The sequence below is a fragment of the Triturus cristatus genome, chromosome 11 (assembly GCF_964204655.1).
Source record: "Triturus cristatus chromosome 11, aTriCri1.1, whole genome shotgun sequence".
Taxonomy (NCBI): Eukaryota; Metazoa; Chordata; class Amphibia; order Caudata; family Salamandridae; genus Triturus; species Triturus cristatus.
Genome location: NC_140594.1, coordinates 615657136 through 615676677, shown reverse-complemented (window position 1 = coordinate 615676677; position 19542 = coordinate 615657136). Strand labels below are relative to the sequence as shown.

The window sequence follows — 19542 nt, the reverse complement described above, 5'->3', positions numbered from 1 at the left end:
GTTGAATAAAACATGGTGCTCTTACGCTGAGCTTGTGTCAGTAGTTTCTATACATTGAACACACATTACACTTTGAAGTCATCCCTGGATACTAATACCCCAGGAAAGTAGAAACATCACTTCCACATCCAGCTAGAAATTGATTGAGTGATTCTAATACCCCTAGAATAACCCAATGAAACACTCCGACAGAAGAGGCTTTCCACAAGGCAATAATACATGGATTCGGAGAGGCCAAGAGAACAAAGACCTACAGTTAAAAACAATGTAAATTCCACTAGGAAAGGATTCATTTTTACCAAAGGGCAAGCAAGAATAGGCCCAATGCCCCAGCGAGGCCATTCCACTAGGAAGGGTTCATGGACTGGGCACACTCAGCCTCTTTGCCATACTGTCAGTGGCATGCAGCACTTTAGACACTGGGGTTTATTTCTGATTTCTACATCTCTTTGTAAGTCGTGGTTTTCTAATGACAGCTTGGGGACATTCGAAAAGCTTCCCTGGGAAAGCATTTAGCTCATTGCTTACCATTGGCATGGTGGTTTGTAACTCACAATTTCTTGCTTTCTATTTGCTGGCTTTCTTTGTTTTAGCCTGTCCAGCTTGAGTTCATCCCTTCAGTGGCCTAAACCCAGTTTACTGTATTTCTTCCACCAGTGTCCGATTTCTGTCATAGGCCTTTAAATCTTGTTTTTATCTTGTCACATTTGCTGTGTATTCAAAGTCTGTCTTCCAGGGAGCCTGGTGTTTACTTTTCTTTCCTTGACTTCAAAGTGAGAGGATTTATGTGACAATAATACTGGCTACTAAAGGTGTACTGGAGGAAGGCTGTGAGTGTGGTGGAAACAAATATTTTAATAAGATCAAAACAAATCAATACACACGGTGATAACATTTCCGCACATTATGGTTTGTGCGCTGGATACTTTTATCATTAAAACTGTACGTCTGTGCAAATGTATATCGTTTCATTTGAAAATGTGCTGTATGTAATGGCAGTGTGCTACCACACCATGCATACTCCACTCTACTCTGCACCACTTCACTCTACACCTCTCTACTCTACACTACTGCAATCTATGCCATTGCACTATACTCTGTACCACTCCACTCTACGCCAATGCACTCTACGCCACTCTAATCTACTCTGCACCACTACACTCTACTGTGCAGCACTCCACTCTGTGCCACTTCACTCTACTCTGAAACAATATACTCTATTTAAACTGCACTCAATGCCACTCAACTCTGCGCCACTGCACTTTACTTCACGGAAGTCTACACTGCACCACTCCACGCCACTACTCTGCACCACTCTACTCTAACCACTGCACTCTGTGCCAATGCACTCTATACCACTTTACTCAAAACCAAAGCACACTACGCCCCTCTATTCTACTCTGCACTACTGTAGTCTGTGCTACTGATCTCTATGCCACTCTACACCAAAGCACTCTACTATACACCACTGCACTCTATAACACTGTACTCTTCTACACTGCACACTCTGACAATAAATTCTATGCCACTATGCTCTATCCCACACTCTACATCACTTCACGCTACTTGAAGCAATCTACTCTACGCCACTCTATGCTGCTCCAGTCTACACCACTGCAATCCACCCTGTGCCACTCCACTCCACGTCAATGCACTTTACTCAAAACCAATACACTCTACATCACTGCACTCTATGCCAATTTACTCTGCACCGCAGCGCTGTACACCACTATACTCTACTCTGCAACACTGCACTCTCCACCATTGAACTATATGCCACTCTACTCTGTGCCACTGCACTCTGCACCATTCTGCGCCACTCTACTGCTCTCTACAACACTGCACTCTACGCCAATACACTCTATGCCACTCTAATCTACTGTGCACCACTGCACTCTACACTACTTCACTCTACACCTCTCTACTCTGCACCACTCTGCTCTATGCCAATGCACTCTACCCCACTCTACTTTGCACCACTGCACTCTTCGCCAATGCACTCTACACCACTCTACATCACTCCACCTTATATCACTCTACGCTGCAACACTGCACTCTATGCCAATGCGCTCTACTCAGCACCACTCCACTCTACGCCACTGCACTCTACCCTGCACCACTCTACTTTATGCCACTTCACTCTACTCTGAAACAATCTACTCTATGCCATTGCACTCTGTCACTGCACGCTACGCCACTCTACTCGGCTCTATGCCTTTACAATCTATGCTGCACCACTCTATGCCACTCTACTCTGCACCACTCCACTCTATGCCACTGTGCTCTACGCCACTCTACTCTAAAACATTGCACTCAATGCCAGTGCACACTACACCACTTTACTCAAAACCAAGGGACTCTACGCTAACTACTCCGCACTACTGCACTCTACGCCACTATACTCTACAATACTCTACACCACGGCACATTACGCCACTTTACATTACTGTACTCAACGTTGCAACACTCTACTCTGCGCCACTGCACTCTGTGCCAATGCACTTTATGCCACTTTATTCACAACCAATGCACTCTACATCACTGTACTCTACACCAATCTACTTTGCAATCTCTGCCACTATAGTCTACATCATTATACTCTAAGTCACTGCACTATATGCCACTCTGTTCTACTGTGCGCCACTGTACTCTTCTCTACTGCTCTCTATGCCACTCTACACTACTCTATGCCAATGCACACTATGCCACTCTACTATACACCACTGAACTGTACGACAGCCTAGTCTGCAACACTGCACACAATGCCACTGAACTCAACGCAACTCTACTCTATGCCACGCCACTGCACTACTCTACGCCAATGCAATCTACTCCATTCTATTCTGCATCACTCCATTCTACACCACTGCATTCTACCCTGCACCATTCCACTCCACTTCTACTCTGCAACAATGTACTCTCACCCATTTAACTCTATTCCACTCTATTCTACACCCATGCAATCTATGCCACTGTGCTCTACGCAATGCACTGTACACCACTCTACATCGCACCACCCTAAGCAATCCACTCCAAGTCACTCTAGTCTATTGTGCACCACTGCACTCTATGACATGACACTGCACTCCACAACACTCTATTCTATGCCACTGCACTCTACGCCACTTCACTTTACTCTGAAGCAATCTTCTCTACACCACTCTATTCCACTCTGTGACATTCCACTCTAGACCACTGCAATCTACCCAGCACCACTTCACGCCACTGCACTCTACACCACTTTACTCAAAACCAATACACTCTACGCCACTGCACTCTTTGTCAATCTACTCTGCACTGTACACCACTATACTCTACTCTGAAACACTATTCCACGCCACTGCTCTCTACACCACTTTACTTTGCACCACTCTAATCTATGCCACTGCACTCTACACCAATGCACTCTACTCCATACTCAAATGCACTCTACTCCACATCACTGTACTCTGAGACACTCTACTCTGCGACACCCTACTCTGCCCCACTCCACTCCCTACTCCAATGCACTCTACTGCACATCACGGTACTCTACAACACTCTTCTCTGCAACACTGAACTCTCCGCCACTCTACTCTGCGCCACTGCACTCTACTCTGCACAACTCTGCTGCACTCTACGCCAATCCACTCTATGCCACTCTAATCCACAGTGCACCACTGCTCTCTATGGCTATCTACTCTGCATCACTCTACTGTATGCCAATGCACTCTAGCCCACTCTGCTATGCACCACTGCACTCTACACAACTCCAGCCTAGGCCACTCCACTCTACAACACTGCACTCTATTCTGTATCACTCCAATCTATGCCAGTGCACTCCAGGTCACTACTCTATGCTACTGCACTCTACCCTGCACCACTCTAGTCTACCCTGCACCACTCCACTTTGCGTCACTTCATTCTACTCTGAAACAATCTACTCTATGCTACTGCAATCTACGCCAGTGCACACTACAATACTACTCTAAACGAATGGGCTCTATGTTACTGCACTCTAAGCCAACTACACTGCACCACTCGACTCTACATCATTATACTCAACTCTGCAACACTTTACACTACTGCATGCTATGCCACTCTACATAATTGCGCAACATCACTGAATTCTATGCCATTCTACTCTACTCTGCACCCCTGTACTCTATGCCACTGCTTTCTACACCACTCTACTCCGCACCACACTACTCTAAGCCAATGCACTCTACTCTACACCACTGCAGTCTACGGCACTCTACTCTGCAAGACTGCACTCTCTGCCTCTGGACTCTTCACCACTCCAGTCTGCACCACTGCACTCTACTCTTCATCACAAATCACATGAAAAAAATACTGAAACATCTTGAATAAGCAAATACTCAATGCTTGATGTAGTAAAACATGTGAAATGTAAATAGGACCTAATCGCTGACATTAATACAGTCACTTTTGAGAAATCGATCAGTGTGCTTGTCTGTACAGTTAAGAACATGAATATAGGGCCTGGATTAGCCTGGTTCAAGGTTGCTTCTTAATTACAGTATTGGCAGGACCACCCCACTTAAAGCCCTGGTCCTTCACCACCCGGTAACTGGTTCTTTAGGGTGACAGTGCATGTCACAAACAAATTTCATAAACCACTCAGGAGTGAGGGTAGGAAGGGTGTGGGCTGCAATAAAGAACATCAGACGCTCCCACCCCTCACTGACTGGACTCTTAACTGTTAATCACATATATTAGCCAAGTGAGACCAAATGGTCAGACAAATGCTATCTGGGGGAAAGAGAGGACAAAAAAAATCATAAGATACGTCCTCCCACTATCAATAAATTAATACCAAACAGTATCCTATTTTTATAGAGTTCAAGGCTAAACCTTTAACAAATCATAAGTCTTGATTGTTTATTATGTAGATCCCCACACACCCTATTGGTGTCATGCTTCATCATCTGGTCCCATCCTGCTCCCTAAAGACAAGGATGGGCTTAACCATATTCCAGGGAGCACTTAGGATAATTTCCTACTGGAGACTTCCCAATAAAAATACCTCGGAACACCTAGGTATCCCTTTATTTTTGGTGTCCTGGTATGATTAAAAGCAATAAAAGGGGTGATTATGGAGACAATAGTTGACATGACACCCTTGATGAATGTGTGACTACAGGGGCATGTCTCCCTCTTCTTCCATGTGGCATGATATCCTGAAATTTCAGGGACCCGAGAAAAGATCGTCGTGGGATAGGGAGATTCAGCCCTTTGCAAGCTTTTAAAGTTGTATTTGACATATTAACGTAACCTAATAGACGTTAGGTTGATTGACATTACTAGACAGTATTATACCGGGGCATTCAGATGTTTTGACCTTTGATGCGGAGGACTGAAACATGACGACTCCTTAGGAGGGTGTAGGGCCATTATCTCCAGAAGCACCTTTTTATGGTTTTTATTCATATCAGGAACACCAAAAATAAAGAAACACATAGGCATTCAGAGGTATTTTTAGTTTAAAGTCCAGAGCAGAAAATGTGGTGTTACTTTCCTCAACCTTACACCTCCCCCCATCACCTTAACTCTGTCTATGCACCTCAGTCCTGCCATTCAAACCCCTGCTATTGCAGCACTGACATGCTGCTCTTCCAAAGTACGGCGACTGTGTCCAGCACCACTCCCTAACACTCCTCTGAAGCGTCCACACAGGGCGTTGCCTATGGCCCCCGATCCTGACATAACCCAAAGATTGCTGCTCCAGTACACCCCTCGCACCACGCAGCTCAGCCAATGTACCTCAGCCCTGACGGCAGCATTTCACTGATTGCATTACTGGGGATCCACACACACGGATCTACCAATGCAACTCAATCTGGAACCTCGATCCCCGTCCCGACATTCGGATTGTTTCCGACTCTTTTTGGCACCTCGATGCCCATGGGGCCTGGCTGCTCCGCAAATAACTTATTTCTCACCAGGCAACTCCTTCCCTGCTCAAGCCGACCGCACCGCCCTCTCGTTCCAGTGAATAATTCATCCCCTACTGACTAACAGCTCAGGTATTTCACAACCCCAGACAGAACATTATGTCCTACTCCTACCTAGCTGGCAGGGAGCGCTGTGTCAAGCGGGACCTCGAGCCAGGCCTGTCTTTTTAGCCAATAATGCTTACACGTTAACATATAAGACCATACTCATATTGAAACTACAAGTCCCGGCATTCAAAGTACTGCTGACCGAAAAGTAAAAACTGCTCGATGAAGTCACGCGGCGTCCACCTGGCAAATACTTGACCCAAAGCGCCCCTGCGCTCTAAACCAATTTAATAAGTAAACGTGAGTTACAGCGCTTACGCCGAGCCAACCCGAAGCGCGTGACGTGAACCCGCCCCCGCAGGCACCTCAAAGGAGGTCATTGTATGTGTGCAATGTGTTGGTTTGTCTAGTGGCGAGGCTGGTTCCTAGCATATGTGCAGGAGCCCCTCCCTCGGTGTAACCATCTGCCAGCAGGTGAGCCCCCAGTGAAGGTCTAATCTCTGGCTGTCCCCTGGGCCAGGGCAGGTGTGGGACCGTCAGACATTAGAGGTGGCTGTTTAGCAGACATCAGGCAGTGAAGGTCCTAGTTGAAGTGCCACGGGGGGAATGAAAACAAGTACCATGATGCAGAGCGAAAAAAAATGATGTTTAGACCTCTCGCTCTGAAGCAAGGAGGAGAGCCTAACTTCGCACTCCAAGGGAGATGACGAGGCGAGCCCATCCCACCCCACAGGAGGGCATCCCTGTAAACGGGGCATGCCCGGATATCATCGCCCTGCCCTTCGACGCTTCTATGCAGCCTCAACTATTCGCGCGGTCCTATGTTCTTAAAATATAAAATAATCCACCGCATCTATCTCGCGTTCCCTTGTCACTCATTCTCGCCACTTCTTTTTTTTCTCCCTCCCCTGCTCCAGTTCCACCTCTCCCATCCCGCTCTCCTCTCTTCCCGCCCTTCTATCCTCGTATGCCACCTTTCCTCCTTAGACATAGTCCCTGCCGCAGTGCTTTCCTGTTCTGTAGTGTTTCTCTCACACTCACAGCACTCGTTTAACAACCCCCAAACCTCGCTGTCTTTCGTGAGCTTTCTTGGTGCACAAGTTCTCTCTCTCGCTTTCTCTGCCCCTCCCTCTCTCCGAGCGCCCCCCGCTACTCCAGTACAGAGAACATTATATTCGGGAAGAGAGGGCCCCCAACCACCTGACAGGATCCCCAGCTGCGCATACGAAAGAAAAGTTGGGGTACTCACGGAGAGTCGGGGTCCACAGAAGGGGATCCGGCCGCCGAAGGGGATTTCGCCGCAGGACCCTACAGAGGAAGAGAGAGGAGTGGGTGAGAGCGGACTGGGTGAGGCTGCACTCGCATTCCTACAACTCTTTCTGAGCAGGAAAGTCAGAAAATTTGGCAACAGGTCGTGCGGAGGAGCCCCCAGGGTCCTAAACTCCACGGATGAGCTGGAAGCAGGTGGAGTCGGAGGACTGATCACACAGCGGGGAAAGAAATCGAGACTGGCACATGCACAATAGCGACAGCGAGGGGCAGCCAGGGATTTAGTTACTGCACGAGCAGGCGGGACACAGTGCCCTGGAATCTGGGGCCGGTGACGCAAGCTCTTCGGCAACCAAATGGGCACAGTGCCCCGATATTAAGACAGAGGGAATGGCGCCCAGGAATGGAGGGCACAGTGCAGTGGGCAAAGGCAGGGATGGGGTGAGGAGATGCCTAATGAACGTCGGCTGAGGGAATCTGAGGCTACAGCAGCATATGGCACCAGGATGAGCAGGGGGCATAGTGGCTATAAGACGGGCATCTATGATGTGGTAGCCACAGACTTTTATCTTCATGAACTCAGAAGTTTCCGTGCATCTTGGGGTATATGGAAATGTTGTAGGGGCGGTTCCAGAGTTTGAGGATGGAACTTGTGGTTGATGGAAACTGAAAATGCTAATCCTGTCTGTGGAGTGCGTAAGATTTATTTAAAGGTATTGAGGAACCCAGATTTACAGGATGAATGGTGATAGCACAAGAGTCACAGGACAGCACGTGACACCTGCCTCTCCATTGTTGTAGAAAACATTCTAAGCGTGCAGCATTTTACGAGCTTGCACAACACTATCCCACACAAAAGCTGCAGGATTGTTCCCATCTCCCTGCCAGGCCCTTTGTCAGCCGCTTCAATAAATGATCATTGCAGGTTCTAGCTCCACGTACCGTCAGATAAGCAGCTACTCCCATATCACTGAAAAAGGCCTTACTTGGCCAGTCGAGTCCCAAAAACTACTACCTGACATTGCCACCATATCCATTTATCCAAGATGATGGAAAAGAGTCTTGTGGTGCAACTCTAGAAAAGTTGTGCTCTGACTAACTCCAGGACCATCATGTGAGTTTGCTAAGACCATCTCTACCTCACTCATTTCCAGAGCTCTATCCATTCTCTCAAACTCCCAAATCTCCCAACTGTCTCTAACCCAAGGAGAATTTCCCTTTCAATGCCTGGTACATATTACATTTCTGGATCTCACAGACCATCGCAACTCTCTATGTCTGCACCTTCTCAGCTCTCTGCGACTCTGTTGAGGTTGCTACGCTCTAAAACTCCAAGGTACTCTTCATTCTCTCCAAACCCAAGACCTTCCTGATTCTCTCTAATTCCAGGACTGTATCAACTCGCTACAGTTCCAGGGCCGTATCTGCTCTCTACCACTTATAAACGGTGTTAGTTCTCTACAACACTTGCATCATCTCACCTTTCGGTAACTCAATGGCCATTTCCACTCTAAATTCAGAACTAACTTGGTCTGCAACTCCAGCACAAATTTGATTCACTTCAACTTTAGGACCGCTTTGATTCTCCAGCACCAAAACTATTCCTACTCCCTCCAACTCCAGCACACGGTTGACTACCGCCATCTCTGATAACCCCCTGACTCACACTGAAGCCAGGGCTGTCTGAAATCTCTCCAATCTAGGACAATTCCTGCTCTCTCCAACTCCTGCACACTCTGGAACGGCATGGTGAGCAAAAAAACGATGGTTTTAGGCCCAGATCTCTGTACTGGGGTGAATGTATGACATTGTTCTACATTCTGTCCATCAACTGTTTTTGCATTTGTCACCCCGAGTGAGAAGGGTATGCCCAGACGTGGGTCCCGTGCTCTCCATGCCACTGGAATCAAGCTATCCTGGCTGAAGAGGGGCGATACCCCGAAACCGGTCCTAGGATGCTTGTTTCCAGTCCAGGGAGGACCTGGCTTGGCAGTTCGGGCTGGACTGTTCCCATGAGGCACAGGGTCAAGACTGATTTGCATATGGCTGGGTTCAAATTGGAACGGCATGGTGAGCAAAAAAACGATGGATTTAGGCCCAGATCTCTGTGCTGGGGTGAATGTATGACATTGTTCTACATTCTGTCGATCAACTGTTGTTTTTGCATTTGTCACCCCGAGTGAGAAGGGTATGCCCAGACGTGGGTCCCGTGCTCTCCATGCCACTGGAATCAAGCTATCCTGGCTGAAGAGGGGCGATACCCCGAAACCGGTCCTAGGATGCTTGTTTCCAGTCCAGGGAGGACCTGGCTTGGCAGTTCGGGCTGGACTGTTCCCATGAGGCACAGGGTCAAGACTGGTTTGCATATGGCTGGGTTCAAGCTGGAACAGCATGGTGAGCAAAAAAACGATGGATTTAGGCCCAGATCTCTGTGCTGGTGTGAATGTATGACATTGTTCTACATTCTGTCCATCAATTGTTGTTTTTGCATTTGTCACCCCGAGTGGGACGGGTATGCTCAGACGTGGGTCCCGTGCTCTCCATGCCACTGGAATCAAGCTATCCTGGCTGAAGAGGGGCGATACCCCGAAACCGGTCCTAGGATGCTTGTTTCCAGTCCAGGGAGGACCTGGCTTGGCAGTTCGGGGTGGACTGTTCCCATGAGGCACAGGGTCAAGACTGATTTGCATATGGCTGGGTTCAAGCTGGAACAGCATGGTGAGCAAAAAAACGATGGATTTAGGCCCAGATCTCTGTGCTGGGGTGAATGTATGACATTGTTCTGCATTCTGTCCATCAACTGTTGTTTTTGCACTCTTGATTCCCACCAGCTCCAATACCCTCCTGACTCACCCTAAATCCAAGACTGTTTCAAACCTCTCCAATTTAGAACCATTCCCACTCGCTCCAACTCCAGCACATGCTTAGTTCCTGCCATCTCCGATACTTCCTTGACTCTCTCTAAATTTAAGGCTGTTTCAAATCTCTCCAATTTAGAACCATTCCCACTCGCTTCAGCTCCAGCACTTTTGGTTCCTGCCGTCTCTGATACCTTCCTGATTTTTAACTCCAGGACTATCACAAACCTTTCCAATCTAGAACCATTTTCACTCTCTCCAACTACAACACCATCTCGAGTACGCACATCTCCAAGGCCTCATTGGGCTCTCAACAACTCATTGACCATCTCACTTTCTTATACTTCAAAGCCCTTTCATGTCTCTCCAATTGCCGGGTCACACGGACTCTCTACAACCAAAGGACCAGTGGTGGAGGTAGTGACAGACCTAAGAGTGCTTCACTCCTGTTAGATCCAGAGTACAAGATCAGTGCTTTCTGACCAGTAGTCATCCTCCCAGGCAAATTATCAGTTCAGCGGGCAATATATATGCAGTAAGCACACCCCAAAATCACACTTGTGAGTATCCAAAAATATCTGCAATACCTTGCATACATATATCTGTACTTTAAAACCTGCATCTGAATAATCGAAGGCTAAGTGGAGTGGGAGATGTAGAAAGATGCATAGCACACACTATTTTCTCTGGTTACTTTAGAGAAATTAAGACTGCATGTGAAAAAATATTTCAACGTGAACTTAAAACCTGTTTATGAGGCAAACCGTAGATTACTGAGCCCTGTCCTTGTTCCTCTCAAACTTTCACAGATGGGTGTGAGCGTTATAGGATGGCTTTTGGGTCATTGGGTAACAGGATGGATTCAGAGGGTATCTGGAGGCCCAGGGTGGCTCCAGGGGGTACATGGTTAAAAGCTTGGCACCAACAGAATGTGGAGACAAACCTTTGGGGCTCGTAGAAGAGATTTAGGCACAGAAGCACTGCAACTGATGGTATAGGGATTAATAGATAACTTTGTTCAGCCTCGAATTTTAAAACAAACATCATTACATTCTTCCATAAAAACAATACCCCCACCCACATAAAGTCCTCCAGTTCAAGTACACTCTCAACTTAAAACCAGTCCCTCTAAAAAGTTACTGCAGGGCTCTTCAAATCACAGCTAACACAGCCGGCTACACCATAATTAACAATATCATGTTGAACATGCAATACAAGGGGCAGTATATTGTACTGGCACATCTCCATTATTTAATAAAAAAAAGAACTGGTGGAGTTTCGCTGATGCCACTGGAAAATCCCAGTTTTTGAATCTTCCTCCATACTCCCTGGAGCCTGGACAGCTACCTCAGTGCTGTGTGAGGGCACAGTTTGTAGCTGTCCAATCTGTGGCTGCATGAAGATGACCAAATCCTTGCTGTCCAAGCAGTGACTGGACACGAATGACCCATTCCTGGTGATCCAATCCATGACTTGACATGGACAACGAGGAACCAGTCATTCAATATGCGACTGCACATCAATGGCCAATTCTTCGCTGTCCCATCCGTAGCTTGACACGCATGACCTATTCTTCACCGTCCAATCTATAAAGAGACACAGGGGACTGATATCTCGCTGTCTAAAATCTGACTGAACAGGGATGACTGACTCCGAATTGTCCTATCCATCACTTATTAAGGAGGACCTATTCTTTACTGTCAAAATGTATGACTGAACATGGATGACTGACTCCTCATTGTACAATCCATGACTGGCTATAAATAACCTACTCTTCACTGTCCAACCCAGGCCGGACATGGATGACGTACTCTTCATGGTCCAGTCTGTGATCAATCCAAGATCGAACATGGGTGACGGATTCCTCGCTTTCCAGTCCATGACTGAACATGGATGAATGACTCCTCGTTGTCCAATCCACAACGGACTATGGATAACCTATTCTTCACTGTCCAATCCGTGAGTGGACCTGGGTTACAGATTTCTCGCTGTCCAATCCATGATTGGATATGGATGACTGATTCCTCATTGTCCAATCTGTTATTGGACATGGATTACCTATTCGTCAATGTCCAATCCGCGACTGGACATGGCCGCCCTGTTCTTCACTGTCCAATCTGTGACTGGAGATGGCTGATTGATTTCTCGTTGTCTAGTTTGTGACTGGACATAGTTGACCTTTTCTTTGGTGTCCAATCCATGACTTGAAATGGAGGATCCGTTCACAGCATGACCTTGCCTGCTAGAAGCGAGCACTTAAGGAAATCTAGGTTAGCGTTATTCCATGTCACATAAGGCCTCAGTAGTAGTCTTAAACCAAGCGTAAAAGCTAAAACCCACCAAATTTCATGTCATTAAGAACACAACTTTTTAAAGTAATACTTGGCAGGCACGGCTGTAGCCAATACGGAACAATGTGGACTTGGCTTCTAATGGAGCTCCGTGCTGCGCAGGGGTTTCAGACAAAGAACATCAGGAATGGGTGAAGCTCATCAGACAGAACTCCATTCTTCTTTGCCTCCTGCTTTACAATGGATGTAAATGTCGGTTTTTTTTCTAGCGCTCTGAAGTAACTGAGATGAGACACGCAGCACTTTCATTGTCACAATAATACATAACTATTTCAACATTTTAGAGCCTGATTTGTATTCAGAGGAGCAAAACCTGGAACCCCAATACTCGTTCTCAGAAAACAATTCTGAATCAAGTCAAGTTTGTTAGTGCAGAAACCTCCCCAAAGTTCACAGCCGTACATGGCACTACTGGGTACTGAGCAGTGAGTAATGGTCCAGGGGCTAGAAAAAGGGCACATGGGATATAAGGAGGCAGGTATCTTGGGCATCGGTAGAGTGGGGGGTCTGGTTCACATTGTTATGAGGCAACATGAAGGTCCCTGAGAGGTATGGGAACTAACGGGTGGTCACCAAGGTACCGGCACTCCTAGTACTGAGTATGGACACACGTCTGGAATAACAGCTGTGGCAAAGGGGATGCTATATTGATGCATTAGCAGAACATTGAGGTAGAAGCTGGCACAGCAATCGTAATTCCACATTCGGAAGTGACATTAGGTGGCATGCAGTGTATTATAAAAGTTCAATAAACATATCTTTTAATTAGTTAGTTGGTTATGGACTGTCAGAGCAGTGCTGGTATAGGGGAAGTAATCGATTGACACAACGGTGATGGCAAAGCAGAGGTCGTGGAGTGATAGAGCCATGCTAGCTGAGTTTGCATAGTGCTGGTGCAGCAGAAATGCAGAGGCAAGGCCTGCACAGCAGAGGCATAGCACTGACAGGTGATTGGCAGAGTCCGAGCAGGAGGCATGCTGCGAGCGCCAATCGAGGCCAGCAGAGGAGGATGGAACTGAAGGGGGTACCTGCCCAGGCTGCCAGCGCATCTCCATGGACCGCATGTCCTGGTCCAACTCGTCACTGAAGAGAGTGAGCTCCTTCTCCAGCAACACCTAAAAGGGAAGATGAAGGTTACCTGTCACCCTGTACACACCACACACCTGTGTCCGTCACACATACGTCCCCTCTGACATCATCTGCTCATCACCACACAGATGCGCCAAATGAGAGCGGGCCTTTTCTATTGGATATGTATCCTATAATAGTCCTGTTGACCAGCAACCCTGCTTTCTGTAATGCCTTTCCTTTTTCAGGCAAGAGGTGCCTAGAAACTGTGAAATCACTGCATTCCTTTCTCTATCAGACCCTTGACGGAAAACATGACCATAAGATGAACGAGTGGGTTCAATATCGACTCCTCTCAAAACTAAGAAGGGTCTTTCACTTGTCGATACATTCCTAAGGAATCAGTTCTTTGTAGACATGGATTCTAAAAACGGACCCAGCACCCTCAGGTGGCTGATGGCCTGATGGTATTGTCTCCCCTGGGTAGGTATTAACTGTGTCTTCTATGTGTGGGCTCCCCCAAATAAGATGTCTTGCAGGAAGCGTTTCTTCTATCTTTATTGTATGCGGTCAGTGCACTCCCATTGGCTCACGGTTGGTTTAACACCCCAAGTTTTTATTTTTATTGTGCTTTTATGATTGTTTTGCTCAAACATTCGAATAAAGCTTTCTTGATTGATAAAAAACACCCCAAATGTTTTTATCTTATAGCTCGCCTAGATATTATCCAAAAAATACTGGCAAGAATTGTTGTTGGAGTCATAATGTGTCTGAAGAGCATCGCCATACTGTTCTTTATACAGATCGATTTCAAGAACTCAGTTTTATCTGTCAAACGACAGTTCTACCCTACTTGTGGTCACAACAGCAAGCGCCTTTTTACAAAAGGGTATTTTTTGACTAAAGCAATATTTGAGAACACTTATATTTCTATTGTTTTTCTTGCTTTATGCCTTGAAGATCTTTCTTTAACCTGAGTGTTCTTCTACTCATCACCTTTTTGAGGTGTGTGTTTTTCAAATAGATTTTCTCAGCTACTTTTTGATGTTTTAGTCTAAAGGATTTAATAATGTTTCTCCGTTTCTGACCACCCTAACAGGCATTTTATTCTCCTGCACAGAAACGATAGACTTATCCAGCTCCTATTTTTACACTTTAGTTAATTAATTTTATTTGCGGTGGGGACTTTGATCACTTTGTTTTCTATATTAATAAATAAATCAAACTTGAGTAAACCAGTTTTTTTTTACTTGTGCCTATATTACCTTAGTAGAACGCAACCAAAACTAGGTTACCCAATTTCTTTATTCCTATTGTACTTTTCTCAGACTTCAAAAGTTCGAAACCTGAAAGCTAAGGAAAGCCTCTAAGCAAGATTTCTTTTTGTTTCTGCAGTTTTATATAACTTGGCACAAGGACATAAGAGCGCTTTACAGGATCACTAGATTACATTACATGTTTTTTTAAGCACGGGAAGATTAAGTGATTTGCAAAGAATCGCAGGATGCTGAGCTGAGACCAGTGAAAGGATTTTCTTCACGCTTCACACTACACGAGGCAAATAGCCATAGACTGAATATGGGGCGAGTCCTGGATGGCCATGAAGAATTAAAACACGCTCCCATTGTCAGTCATGGGCAGGATTGCGGTCCCAAAGACAGTGGTCTTGCCCAGATGCCTATATGTCTTAGTGGAAGCCGCACGTGTTCACACTTCTCGATCAATCATTGACAGACTTGATCTGGATGGGCAAAAGAAGCAGTGTACGATTGGAGACACTGAACACGAGTGGGACAGGGGAGGAAGGTAAGTCCCGGACCTAGAATTTAACTATATAGCTACCCACCTACAACATGCCACCCAATGGCAGATGAAGGGGACAACTGGGAGAAAAGACTAACGGGAGGAACACGAGGGGGAATCATTACCTACATTAATGATGAAGGGCCGAGGAATACCACATCATCTCCCATAAATAATCAGGCACATTGACGCACAGGGGACAGGGCTATCAGAAAAGTGCTCAAACGCCCGGCCTTTGCGCAGGACATCTCCTGATTTGCGATGATAGGTATGGCCATGTCAGTGGAAAAATGGAAGAGAGGGGAGGTTTAACACTGGCCGCCCTATACCCAGACAACAGATATATTACCTTTGACGAGGCCCAGACAACATTTAAGCTGAATGCAGGGCAGTTTATCCAGTATGCAAAGTTAGCTCAATCGGCCGAAGGGCTATGGACTTCCTACCCGGCACCCCCTTCCCGGAGTCCAACAGAATGGTCATGCTACTCACCTCCCCCGAGATGCAGATGCCTGATCTCTCATTTACACCGGTCGTTGCGGGCAGACAAACCAGCCACACCATTAACAACTTAAACCATAGGGCATGCTGCCCTAGAGGGAAACCTAACAAAGAATGGTGGGAGGTATGACGAAGAGTACGGACAGCCTCTAGTAATGCGAGATTCAAGCTTATACAATACAATTAAATCCACATGACGTATTACACCCGGTCAAGCCACATAAAGTCTATCTAACAATCCCGGCAAGCTGCTGACGATGTGGACAGAGTGAAGCAGGCTTCCTGCACATGATCTGGCAATGCCACGCGATACAAGCTTTCTGGCCGGAGGTGGCCCACACAATAGGCAAATAAACAAAAGGGTGGCAAAAGCTACATCCTAAATATCCTCCCCAGGGGAAAAAACTAAAACATGTAAAGATAAAAGTATTTCCACTAGACACAATATTAGCCAAGAGGCATGTAGCTGTGCACTGGGCAAGCCCAAGAGCGCCTGCTGGCAGCGCTTGGAAAAGAGACCTGATAGAATGGGCAACTGCGGAAGAGGCACATACAAGACTAGTAAAATGGGATGATAAACTAGTAATGACCTGAGAACATGGGCAGAAATGATACAAGACATTTCAGACCCACCTGGGACCAAGCCTCCATGAGCCAAATGGGAAAAATCGAGGACTCAGGGACAACAGAGAGACTGGAGCACTGTATACTCATATACCCTAATAATCCGCATAGGCAGGAGAGGAGGGGAAGGAACAGATTAGTCCACAACAATGGTGGGAGACTGAACCAATGAGAAGCGACATACACTGATGAACTAGCACGGATGGTCCTGGAATCTGAAGGTGCACTTAAACCACATACTGCAATAATATGCTGGGAATTGTCTGATTTGATCCTTTACTGTTGTGGGGGGTTGAGATCATGCAGAGGGAAACTGGTGTGGCTGACGGATGATCCAATGTGACGATAACATGACTAACAAGAAACATTGTTGTGAATGTTACCCAACCGGGTACCGGATAGCTGCAATTTGGACTCCTTTGTTGTTCTCATTTTATTTACCTTTGTTTTTGTTAAAACTCAATAAAAACATTTAAAAATAAAAAAAATGCGATGTCTTTGCTTTCTTCCTCATGAAGTTCTTTTCTTTAAAGTAATTAAAAAAAATATATATATATTTACTTTTTTGGGTGGAAACATTGATCATGCAAAAGCAGATTAGTAGATTCTGTAAACACTATTCCTAGAAGAGTGTTCAATATGAATACATTTTTAACAATTTAAATGACGCTATACAATTCAAGGACACAGGATATCGTTTTCATGTTGGTTAATAGACGTTCATTATGATAGGCAAGAATTTGTGGGTCCGTAGTAATCAGAATGGATCGAATCGGTGAGAAAAGCATGTATCCATTAGTTATAAAACTATTTAGTATAGGAACCAACTATGAACATACTAGAGTCTGACCAAGTGGAGAAGTAAGTCCAGGGGAAAGGCATAGGGCGGTGGGGGTTTTGGGATTGCATGGATTTATAAGTAGCAGTGAATGGAGAATTGAGGAGGGACTGCCCGCTCAAAGCACATGTCAATTTTCTTTTACGTGATAACTGTAGAATGCCCTAATCAATTGCAATTGTACACCTGCATACTACAAGCTGGTAACAATTTAGCTCTCTTTGTTGCAGATAATTGTAAATTTGAAGGATGCTTCGAGAAACTGTATCGTGGAGGATCCCGAGAAACGAATAAGCTCAATATTGTGTCTTTATACCCTAACCCGGGTAGACCATTTTATGGGAACTATTTGCAGGTGCAGCACATGTTAGAATTGTATGATCGTAAACTAGTGCAGAGTAGGTTACAGATCAGACATGCTTTGCCCACTTTTAGGACAGTTTAGAGCAGAGTTGGGTACCAACTAATGTATGTAAGTATTGATTATTGAATTGACACAAATTTTGATGATTTTGTATCTGTGAACAATTTTGACCATTCATAAACCTTCCGTGGTTTGAAAACTTTAACATTCTCTTTTTTCCTTGTGGAGCCTGATGTGGTTCACGTTATTTACATGTATTCATACAATGACTAGCCTCAGTTGCGAACCTCTATTCATCAGATAGTGCTTTATGGGCCGCAAATTTGCATGAAGGAAAGCGCTACTACCAGGACTCGAAACTGATTTCCAAGTTTGGCAGCTTTGGCTGTTGGACCACATCCACGCCCTCACAAACACATTGTCACATATACACAGTTTATTACACAGCTTATTACATACCTTGTTTTATATACCTTTTCTCTCTATCCCACTAATTCTCCTTGTCACACGCACAGATCTTATGGCTCTTTCTTAAGAACAGGTCAACCTCCCAAAACTTAAACTCATAACCCGATCTTATGGCCTTCTCTTAGACACTGGTAAACACTAAAAACTTTCGCGCTTAACCCACTGAACAGGACACAGTCATATTACATAGGAACACACCAAGGGATAACCCTACGGTTTTTGCAGCCCATGACAAAAATGCCAGGGTATGCCCGCTCACCTGCCCCTTTCTGGTACATGTGCATGCACCACCAACCAACAAACAATCCAATGCCATTTTCAAACCTTTTAAATCACAAATGTATGTTCCACAGTAAAAGAAACAATTCAGCTAAGCAATTTCACTGAAGTTAAAACATTTATAAAACAAATAGAATTTTAAAACAAAATAAAAAATAAAATGTGCTGTTCGTATTTTAAAAAACAGGTAATGTTCAGTTTTTTAAGAGTGAAAATGGCGTACCGTTACCTTTTTGAACAAGCATACAAACAGGGTATTTTGTTTTTTCACTGACACCACACTGAAGGCTGTTATTATGTGGCATCCATGCATCTCAATCGGAGCATTATGCAAGCATCTCTTTTACCTGCTTTTTGATACGCTGAGACTCTGGTAATGGATATATTCAGCTCAGATTAAATGGTTTCCTCGAATGAAAGGATTCTGCCACCTTGAACTCGCCCATTCACATGGCTGAGGCCGAGCCAGGCTACGGACTATAATGAAAACCTCACAATCATTTTTAAAGTCCTTCCCGGATTACCTTAAACACCACAGTACTATACCAAAGGCAGATTAACGCCAGTATCTTACACATACACACTCAACATATATGGTGCAACTATATTCACACTTGTCTTTCTGGGAACTTTGGTGAAGTGCACTATATACAGGGCCACTGGAATCATGTGATTTTGCGGCTACGGCATGTTCTGCATTATTATTGATTTGCCTCATTTTCAACTTACTCCATTATCTGCTGCATATTCTGCTGCTATTAACAAAAAAATTGTCTCTCGCTCGAACGGATTAAAAGTTACTAAAAATGAGGCAGCACGTGTTGCAATGCAGTGGAAGGCCCTTCGTAAAGGTTGACTGGTCACCTTTCTGTTGCATTTGGGTATCATATTTGGGTGTCAAATTTGGCCTAATGAGGTGAAACCTTACCCCAGACAGTGTTAACATGTGCAAAAATGACAACAAAAGAAGGTAATACTGTCACAAAATGAGCTACATTACACTGCATAATTTGACTTTTTTTGACACATAATTTAGTTAACGCTGTCGCATAATTCCAGTGGTCTTGACTATATTATATTATCTACATTGTACCACCAAAGGCCAGTTTTCTTACAG

The 19542-nt window shown here is 45.3% G+C and overlaps 1 protein-coding gene across 8 annotated transcripts in view; it reads right to left on the bottom strand.

Annotated features, from left to right (window-relative positions):
- The window catches only part of SORBS3 (sorbin and SH3 domain containing 3), a 328992-nt gene that overhangs the window by 49069 nt on the left and 260381 nt on the right, over window positions 1-19542 (bottom strand). For 7 of the 8 annotated variants that reach the window (XM_085633985.1, XM_085633983.1, XM_085633981.1 and 4 more), the window contains 2 exons: window positions 13509-13595; window positions 7252-7310 (listed from right to left, as the gene is read on the bottom strand). In XM_085633985.1, the coding sequence (XP_085490111.1) occupies window positions 7252-7310; window positions 13509-13595 (146 nt within the window). The remainder of the gene's footprint in view (window positions 1-7251; window positions 7311-13508; window positions 13596-19542) is intronic. The other variant, XM_085633986.1, reaches the window with a different exon arrangement.